Source organism: Diplotaxodon limnothrissa, linkage group LG23, assembly GCF_057381915.1.
Source record: "Diplotaxodon limnothrissa isolate DT_005_m linkage group LG23, D_limnothrissa_male_GT1.1, whole genome shotgun sequence".
Taxonomy (NCBI): domain Eukaryota; kingdom Metazoa; phylum Chordata; class Actinopteri; order Cichliformes; family Cichlidae; genus Diplotaxodon; species Diplotaxodon limnothrissa.
The window spans coordinates 11,335,185-11,345,564 of record NC_140617.1 but is presented as its reverse complement, the minus strand read 5'-3'; the positions used below and the strand labels follow the sequence as shown (position 1 = coordinate 11,345,564).

At 43.3% G+C, this 10,380-nt stretch overlaps 1 protein-coding gene across 1 annotated transcript; it reads right to left on the bottom strand.

The window, feature by feature from the left end:
- Positions 1–293: 293 nt before the first annotated feature.
- On the bottom strand, positions 294–8,846 carry abhd17ab (abhydrolase domain containing 17A, depalmitoylase b). The gene is made up of 5 exons (XM_085348108.1): positions 8,097–8,846; positions 7,143–7,513; positions 5,745–5,939; positions 4,689–4,868; positions 294–3,091 (listed from the first exon to the last, which is right to left on the bottom strand). The coding sequence occupies exons 2-5, from the start codon at positions 7,505–7,507 to the stop codon at positions 2,866–2,868; spliced, it is 966 nt and encodes a 321-aa protein (XP_085204234.1). The 5' UTR covers positions 7,508–7,513; positions 8,097–8,846; the 3' UTR covers positions 294–2,865.
- Between the last annotated feature and the right edge of the window lie 1,534 nt (positions 8,847–10,380).

Below are 10,380 nucleotides of genomic sequence, written 5' to 3'. Positions count from 1 at the left end.
AAACACTCATTTTGCCTTCGTCCGAGCCAGTCCTGGAGCCTCGATGCTCAGCCCCATGAGGCCTTTCACAGCAGACAGGTCTTTATTCAGCCAGTGCCAGGTCTGCCATGAGTGCAAAATCAGGGACTGTTGAAAACACTCATCTCTGGCAGATTTAAGCAAGGACACCAAATAAAAAAAAAAAAAAAAAGAGTCACATTTAATATCAACTTCTGGTTATGATTTATTAACTTATTCTCTTTAATTCATGAAAAAGAAAGAAAGAAAATCTTTAAAAACTAAAAAACTGTCAGTATAATAAACAATTGATAAGAATGTTTGATGATGAAAATAAAACCCAGAAATGAAACAATCCTCAGCAGAAACCCACACGTCTGAAAAAAGCTTTTCATGTGTCGGCATGAAGCCGGCCTTTCATCTTCTTTCATCACACAAACATATTCAAATACACGTGGTTTCCTCCCTGCACAAACGAGAAATCATAAACAGCTTAGAGAAAAACAAAAAATCCCAACTTGGTTAATTTATCAAGTTCATATTCGGTTCTTGCATATTTCAAAGCAAACGTGATTTGATAAAACTCGATTATTTAGCAAACAGAGAATTTTACAATGAATCTGTATCCAAATGTGAAGAGAATAAGAAGATAAGCTCAGTTTGACGTTCTTTACATAAGATATAAAACATAAGCAGCAGGTAAACTGGGTAAAGCACTAACAACAAAAGCTTTGGTTTGTCCACTGAGCCTAAAAATTCTCCTCAAAAATGTTGAGAATCTGAGTGTTCATCAATCGTGCCTAAGCTTCAAATACAACAACGCACGTAAGCAAAAACACCCGATTCCTTTACAATTTGTTATAAATATTACAATTTTGGTTACAGTTTTAAAACTTTGGTGGATTGCTGGATCACCACAAAGAAAAGGGAAAAAAAAAAAAACACATGGAAAACCCCCACAACAGATATGCATTTACCCTCAGAGCCACCTACAGCAATTCCAACAGGCTCCAACATCTATTTGTACCAGTTCAGGTACGAGGCAGGTCCGTCTCCTGTTACGGGTTAGTCAGATTTCTCCAATAACAAGCTGAAGAATTGAGATCAATCAAATAATGTGCCAATATTTCCTAAAAATATTCTTAGAAGACAGAAAACGCACCTCACAAAACAAAAATTATACTTAAAGAGGACCTATTATGCTCCTTTCCAGCTCCATATTTCTATACTTGGGCTCTACTAGAGTAGCTTTGCATGATTCCCAGCCTAAAATAATCCTTATTTGTCCTACAATGGGTCTCGTGAACAGCAGGAGCTCAAGACCTGATCTGTTTTCTGAGAAAAGCATAATAAACAATGGCTCTCAGTGCGATCACACAGAACCAGAGACAGTCTGACCTCGACTCGCCAGATCGTTTGAAACTTGGTGCTGTTTAATAATGGATATAAGCATAACAGGTCCCCTTTAATCATTATGCAGGTTTGTACACATAGACAGGATAATAATACAAGCAGCTGTTATAAAGTCTAAATTATTTAGATGAAACACTAATCTGTTTAGTGCCTGGTGTTAGTGTTCCTGCTTAACTCTGACAAATCTGCTGATATGTTCTAAGAAGAACATGTGCTCTGATCACACAGATGTTCCTGCGAAACTGGGGAACTATCAGAATATGGACCTGAATGTGGTTACTCTCCCTGCCTTCACTGAAAAAAAACAAAAACAAATCCCTGATGACGGGGTGCAGGTGAGTAATGTGTTGAACTTTAGTGTTGCTCTCCTTGTCTCTGCGCACCGTGAGGAGCAAGAACAGGCCGACAGCTGTGACCCAGCAGTGCGAGACATAAACAAGGCTAAAAGAAACGGACGGGGCTAATGGACTCGAACCCATTCCATTAAATGAAAGAACTGGAGGAATTTTCCATCTGAGCCTCTTCAACGTCTTTCTTTCATACAGCCAATCCCACAGCAGCAGTGGGACACAGATGTGTTAGAGAGAAGCGTGAGGGGGCATCGACGGCTCAGCAAACTGGAGGTGTGGACTGCAGCTCAGATGTAGGATCGAAGTTCGGCTGAACGCTTCGTTGGAAGGAAATATTTTAGGCTGGATGAAATCTGAGGCGCTTCAGCTGTCCGCGCACTAAACAATTGCGAACACTCGAAAAAGTTACCTGAGCGAAATGTTCAATACGTAAAAACAAGACGCAAAATATAAACTCATATTTATGCCAGCATAATTTTCCCCAAGATTAAAAGCTGTGAGCGGTTTCAAACCTTCATGATGAAAGTTAGAAACGATTTTAAAGATGATGCAGTCTGCGCCAACAAAATGCAGGTAAACGAATACCTTTAAAACATGATATATTGTGTTTAAATTGGCTTCCATTCAACTGTACAGGTGCAATAATTCAATGTAACATAATACCTGCTTCAACAAAAGTCCTCTAATAAAAAGCTGCTAGCAAAAATGAAGTTCCACTCGAAGTGTACGCTGAGGTGGTGACAGGAGCTTTCCAGGTCATGTGATCACTTTGTTGTTCTACTTTTACATCTATCAGTGAAAACCTTTCCCTCTTTTTCATGTTATTGCACAGTACAGGCATCTGCACTATTAAAGTTTCTGCTAAAAGACACACAAACAAACACAAACCCCAACAGTCTCCACTGTGATTATGAAGAGACGCCTCTTTTCCCCTGCGTCTAAATGATCCACGGTCCATTAAAGGTGAACTGCGTCCTGAAGTATGTGCACACGTCACACAGGACGGTTAAGACGGGTCAGATGGTTTCCATCTCAGACAAAAACAGGTGAGGTGCTTTGAACGGACCGGGAAATATGGTCATTATGACGAGCGTAGTGTTGATGGTCAGCCGTGCTGTACCGCCAGCTCCTGTCCTATGAAGCGGCGCAGGCGCTCCAGATACTGGCTGTAGAGTTCAATGTCGTTGTGTCCCGCTCCCTCAACCCAGAGAGGCTCCACAGCCTTCGGGCAGCGCTCGAACAAGGCCAGGCCGTGGGAAAAGTCGATCACCTCGTCCTCCGTGCCGTGGATGATGAGCACTGGGGAAGTGATTTTGGATACTTTCTCAATGCTGAAATGGAAAGAGAGGAAAACAGGAATTAGAAACAGAACCCGCTGAAACAGTGTGGACCGTTCTGACCAGAGATCAGGTTATCGAGTCTGACCCCGTGGCCCTCAGCAGGAAAAGGTTGCAGTGCCCACTCCAGGTCAAGGCTGAGTTCTCCAGAAGTCTTCTGTTGTTTTCCTACCACCTCTGTTCCTCGCCCACTTTACCATCGGATATTAGCTCCTGTGCTAAAGCTGACATGGGCTGCTACTGACTCCGAGTCCTTATTGTGTGGCCAAGAGACTCGTTCTGGGGCCGAGGATCAAAAATAAAAGAACTGTAACAACACATTCGAGTGAACACCCACACTACAACTGCACACCCATGTGTAGCAGCACGTGGGGTTAAACTGAACAAAGAGCTTCAACAATCCTACTGGCACGTACTGGGATTAAAACTGTTTACAGAGAGACTTGAACAACCACAGTTAGTCCAACTGGACTAACAAAACGAGCACACACACACAGGGCAGTGTGTGTGATGAGTCCTCCAGACGTAATTATGTAAAGTCTGAAAATAAACAGTGGCATGGTGGAACAACAGTTAGTACAGACACCTCAGTCAAAGACGGTTTGTAGTCCAAACCCCATTGGTGGCTTTACCGTGTAGAGTTCACATGTCGTCCCACAGAATGAACACGTTGGGGATCCTAACGTAGTCACCTGTGTGAGTGTGAGCTCCGCAGCACTGCCAGCATGCACGGTTAGATGTGTCTTGCAAAGTGCTTTGAGTGGTCATAATAGCAATGCATTTCCATAGTGAGAAAGAGCAACCACGAATCATAACCTACAAATCAGCAGATATTATCAATCATCCAGTCGATACCAGTACACCCAGTATAAGTGTGAGTGGTTTGTAAATGCACTCAACCTTGCCTTCGTGATTTTCCAGTCCAAAAAAACCAAACAAACAAAAAACTATGTGTCAACAGGATTTTCCAACAAATGAGACTCACTACACTGAAAAAACTAAAAACAAATAATTTAAACAGCACTTCAGAAGAAGAAAGGCTTTCCTTTCAGCACGTCTGTTTTCCCTGGACAAACACACTTTCACAAGTCTAAGTGGGAATCATGCTCTTCTGCTGACAGATTAATAATAATGTGAAAATATCAACAGACAGTCAAAGAGTCAGAGCACACAGATTGTGCATTTTGTTTTTGTGCATGACGTTTAAACACCCTACTCAGTGACAGAAAGAAAGAAGATGAAGCACGAACAGCTAGAGGGCAGTATAGAAAGCAGATCCCGTTTCCAACTCATCCACATGACTTGTACAGTCTCAGCTGACTCACAGCTGCATAATGGCTCAACTGTCTGGGATTTCCTTACCAGGATGACTGAGCATGCATCACATATACGGCTTTCACAGCCAATTGCTATGATGTGTTTGATATGCCGCAGTTTATCAAACATCATTTTAATTGGACAACGCAGGGAAACACAAAACCAGTTCATATCAAATTAACATTTTGTGTTTACGAACAAAATGTTATGTGGGAAAGAAATGAAGAGCTTCATACATACAAAACGTGTGAACAGTAAGAAGACTCTCTCTTACTTGGGGAAAGCGTCGAAGCAGTAGGTTTTCTTTGTGTCAGGAAACGCCACTCTCATACCAGATGTTAGAGGCGAGTGAAGAACCACGGCGGCACACTCGTACCGTGACGCCAGGTCTACAGTGGGAACTGTACCGATGCTCTGCCCGTACAGGATGATGTTCTCCGGGCTTATGCCATACCTGGTTAGAAATAAACAGAAAGAAAAAATACGTATAATACAGATGAGAGACAGCAGCCAAATCCACAAATATTACCTTTGGTGTACTAATGATTACTGACAGTACTTTCATTAATGCTTTAGTTATTTTTCAGAAAGAATTTTGTTCCTCAAGGGTCAAAGGTCACATGTCAGGTAAATTTTTTTATAGTCACCAAAAATGACTGACCAGTTTCTAAAATTCAAATTTTTATTTCACTTCATGACTACTCGCAGCTCCGTTAATGAGTGAATCTTTTACTGGCCCACACACAACACAAAAGTTTACTAACAGTGGGATTCTTCTGTAACAGAAGGACTTTCACAGAAACCTTTATATTTCAGAAAGCACATGCATATTTTTTTCAACATGCTGAAATTAAGACCCGAGTAAAGAGTGACACACAACGGTGACTTTTACATGAGCCGACCTTTAGTTAGCGCTCTGTTTTGTAACCCCCGGGCTACAGCTGCATTAGCACAGCACCGCTTCTGTTAATGAGACACTTCATCACCCTACAACGCCCTTGAGATACATCACCCCTTAGCCTTCCCTCATCCATCCATCTCGCTCTTCTTTATTCACACAGCAGCTGTCCTCACTCTGCTCCGTCCTCACCACCACCTCCATTCAACCCCCTTCATCACGCCCCTTTATTCGAACGTTCGTTTTCTGCTTTTTCTCTTCTTTAGCACTTCTCACAACAAAGGCATTTTTTGCCTGGGCACATTTTAAACATCGTTTGATCCCAGCTGTATCCATTGTAAACTCATGCCCCATTTTGCCCGAACAAGTTCGCCTGGGATAATAAAATTACACCTCGAAGGACACGTTTGGGCCAACTGCATCATCACATACCGTGTACGCAGGGCGTGCCAGGCAGCATCTATGTCTGCATACAGATTCTTCTCGGAGGGCTTGCCGGTGCTGACGCCATAGCCCGAGTAATCATAAGAGAAGATGTTGCAGTTGATGCGAGTGCCGAGGCCAATGTAGAAACTGCTCATCTGGCCGAGGTCAACTGCATTGCCGTGGGAGAAAAGCACCGTAAACCTGCAGGGATGATTCAGACAAAGGGTTAGTAACGAGCTAACAGACACAGACAGGTGCACGCTTGTCGGTTTTCCTATTTCCTTTAAAATAAATAAATAAAAATCACTATCAGCACTGGAGCCAAAGATCCAGCCTCTGCTGTGCTCTAATCAGAAATATATGATATACAGAGAACTACATTGTGATTACATGAGAAATATTCTTGTTTAGCGTTGCCAACAATACCATAGCTAAACACAGAACTTTTATTACGGCAGAAAAACAACTGTGCACAGAAATTAATCAAATCACAAGTAACCTGCTGTTTAAATCAAAAAGGTACTTGATTCTATAAAACTGCTGCAGGTTGAAGGATTATTTACCACGAAGGACTCTTGCTTCCAGACATTTAGTATAACCTGAGAAGCAGGGTATCCACTGTGAACGCTGGGTATCTAGCCCTTGGCTGTTATTCATGAATGCGTGTTGTGCTCTCTGGAGTAACCTGATACTTTTTCTACACACCGACTGTTTTGAAATTCTCCCTCAGTGGTTTTGTTTATGAGCTCTTGCAGCCCGTGGCTTCGCTCTTAGCCTTTCCACTTAGAAAGCAGCAAAACAATGACTCTGCCATATCACGTCAGGCCTGGGATCATTCTTTGTAATACTAGAGACACATTAATGCAAGATAAATGGACTGTAACACAAGCCTGTCCATTTCTTTTTAATTCATTTGGTAAATTAATCAGTAGCAGTTGAGAGTTAAATTCTTTTACATCTCATAAAATACTGTCAAACCTTCTAAGATGAAGAAGGTTATTTCCTCTTATAAAGCCATTTACCAACAACGGCCAATAAAGTCAATCACACCACATAGCTGCAAATGTTTTGTCTCTGACTGGAAACTTATGTTGTCAGGGAGTGTGCAAATCTTTTTACTGCGATCAGTATCACGAACAACAGTAAATTCAACTTTAAGGCTCTACAAACAAGCAGAGAAAATAATGAGAAAGAATAAAGACAACAGAATAAAGTCTGACAGGTGTGCCATGATCTACAGGAAAAAACCAGGAAGAGAAAATCTTTGCGTCAGCTGAGTCAACAAGAAAAGAAAAGAAAGCAAACCTGGGCGTGAAGAAGACTGTTGAGGAAGAAGACTGTTTAAATGCTTCAGAGCGAGTGTGACATACCTGTCAGTCACAGCTGACAGCTAATTCCATTTACCTGGAACTAGGAGCGCAGCGAATGTACATGCAGCCGACTCGGTTCCCTCGGCTGGATCGAGCAAGAAAGACCTCCGTAGTGTCCAGCTCTCTTTGAGAGTACTGAAACTCCGCTCGGTCCGTCAGGTGAAGCTTCCATCCCCCCTCTACGGCCCCGGTCCCCCCGCTTCCAGCAACCGAGGCGCCACTCCGCGCCCGCAGGCTGGATGTCCCCGTCGCCCCTGGTGCAGCAGGGCCCGCCTCTGGGTCTGGCAGAAAGGTGTACGTGGGTTCTGGGGGCAGGAAAGCTAGCTTGGCTGCAATGCGGCTCGGGCAAGGCGGGCAACAGAACAGGCAGCAGAGCTCACTGAGAGAGAGGCCATTCATCCTTCACTGAGAAGAAGAACACAGACAAGAGGATCACTGTGCAAATGAATTCACATCATGCAAACGTTAACACAATGAAACACTTATTACAATTTAATGCACAGGCCCTTAGTCTGTGGGTGCCGACAATGGGGATGAAGATTTGTCTACACCAGTTTTGGCAGAAAGCATTTCAAACATATTAAATTAATTTTGACGGTTAATGCACTGTCAATCATAATAAGCAATAATAATAATCTGTAAAAGTTTGCCACCTTGAGCGCCTTAATCTCCTTAAATGTGGCTCAATAATTATTCACAGAATAAGTTTCAGGGTTTTTTTGTTTGTTGTTGTTGTTTTTTTAAGAAATCTGAACGCCAACCTGGGCTTTTGCAGCTGTGATGGACCATATATTAAATGTGTTAAATGATTTGACAGACTTGAGCCACAGACCCATCGTTTTTTCTTCATACTTCACACTGATGTTTATAGAGTTCCAGGTAAACCACAGTGACTAATGCTCGTTGTTTTTATTACAAGTCATGAGTGAGAATAAATGCACGTACACGGGGTCCAACATGACCCCCCCGTGTGAAACAGCAGACCTACCTGTTGAGTTGAAGCCTGGTCAAAGAGAAACGAGCTGTGCTGAAACAAAACAAACAAGGAAGTCTTCCTTCCACCTGACCAGAATTCAAACTCGGGACGCTGCCTGCAGCCCTGTCAGCTGAACAAGGAAAAAGAGCTGGAGCCTTCCGGCTGACAGGGAAGTGTTATTTACAAAGTGTCTGCTGGCTTTTCTTTGTAGTCCCTGAACGCCACATTCCACTCATTTTACACCCTGGGACAGACAAACGACGCGCTTTTCTCTCCAAACGCGTCCTGGAGAGCTAACTAAATAAAAACACCAGCAGCTGGTTTTAGTTTGAGATCCCAACTTCTCAGTTTGGGAGACTCGCTTCCAATAAAAGTCCTGCCCTCAAAGTTACCGAAACTAACTTTATACACGAACACAGAGATGTCCCTCTGTGCCCCCTGTCCGAAGAAGTGACAGTGAAGACCAAAAGAAGGGACAAGTCTTCCCCTCGCTTCCCGGAGAGACGTAGTTTTTTAGCGCGTCCCAGCTAACGCTATGCTGGCTTAAGCTAGCAAGAAGACACAAACACAGCTGCTCGGTAAAAGCGGGCTCGCGCTGTGACGTACAGCGCCGTTAAAATGCAGATCCCGGTGTGAACGCTTCTGTCCGCGAGCCCATTCTGGACGCTGCTGGCGTGTCCTCCCGGTTTATACACAGCCCTGCCTGTCGTTATTAATCCACACAGATGCGGTGTTTTCCTACTTCTCTGCTGTTTCACCGCATCCGGAAGTGACAGTTGACCGGATATGACGCAGGAAGTTTCCATTGGACAATTATGGGAAAGGTGTTATCAGCGCGGATGACGGCGCTGTAAAAGGTGACATGTTTGAACTTGACTGTTAATTTGTATCTTTAAAGATAAAGAAGCTCAATTCACGGTATTTCTCATAATCCAAGAGTCATCGCAGTTACTTGGAGACCCGGCTGATTCATCAAAGATGATATGTGCTACTTACAACTAATTTTATTTGATAAAGAGCACATTGTGCCCTAATGGATCTATGTGTGATCTCAATTCAGTTAACAGCTTATATCCCCTTTAATTTCTCAGTTCAGTTTTATTTATATAAAGTCAAATCGCAACAACAGTCACCTCAAGACGCTTTATATTGTAAAGATGTAAGAAAAAAATACAAAGAAAAACCAACAATCAAATGACCAGGTACTTCCCAACTGTGGGAAGGGGAAAAAAATCCCTTTTAACAGGAAGTTTGACCATAACCAATAATTAAAGTAAATGATTTAAGCTTGTTTTGTGTCCTAAAGGAAGGTGGGTCTTCCACAGGTCAACACTCTTAAGCTGTAACTCTCCCCAACAGTTTATATTAAAACAAACACACACACACACACACACACACACACACACACACACACACACACACACACACACACACACACACACACACACACAGAGCTTTGCTGGCTCAGGAGCCACCTTTACCATCTATTCAAGAGAAATGTCAGCTTTACAACCTGCTATGTAGGCCATCCTACATAAATATCCATAGCCTTGTTAAAACAGCCCTGCATACCCACACCTTTACCTCAGTTATTTTTGCACAGATTTTGAGAGATTCACCTTTGCACTGGAACTGACAAGTGTCGGGGTGATTTATGAGGGGAGGATAGCAGCAAGAGCCAAAGGGAAGATTTATAAGATGGCAGTGAGACTTGCTGTCATGTGGTTTGGAGACAGGGGTACTGACAAAAATTGGGGGCTGAGCTGAAGATACTGAGATCTTCTCTGTGAGTGAGCAGGATGGACAGGATTAGAAATGAATCCATCAGAGGCCGATGATGGAGCCTCAATGACTACCGACCAGTTGCTCTAACACCTGTTATAATGAAGTGCTTCGAGAAACTGGTCCGACGTCACATCATGTCCTGCCTGCCACCCACACTCGACCTGCTCCAGTTCGCATACAGAGCTAACAGATCAACTGAAGATGCCATTGCTACAACGCTCCACACCACCATCTCTCACCTGGAAGTGCAGGGCCGTTACGCCAGGCTGCTCTTTGTTGACTTTAGCTCTGCTTTCAATACGATACTCCCGGACAGACTAATAGTTAAACTGCTGGAAATTGGACTTCCTTCTACCACCTGCCGCTGGATCAGAGACTTCCTCTCAGACCGTGTACAGAGAGTTAGAGTGGGGCCTCATCTTTCCTCAGCCTTAACACCGGCTCTCCACAAGGCTGTGTACTGAGTCCCCTACTGTACACTCTGTACACACATGACTGTGCTAGTACCCAC

Coding starts and splice junctions, on each gene's coding strand:
- abhd17ab (XM_085348108.1), bottom strand. CDS start 7,507: ATGAATGGCCTCTCTCTCAGTGAGCTCTGCTGCCTGTTCTGTTGCCCG. Junction 5,940..7,142: donor CGCTGCGCTCCTAGTTCCAG/GTAAATGGAATT, acceptor TCATCCCTGCAG/GTTTACGGTGCTTTTCTCCC. Junction 3,092..4,688: donor TGCTTCGACGCTTTCCCCAA/GTAAGAGAGAGT, acceptor TTTCCATTTCAG/CATTGAGAAAGTATCCAAAA.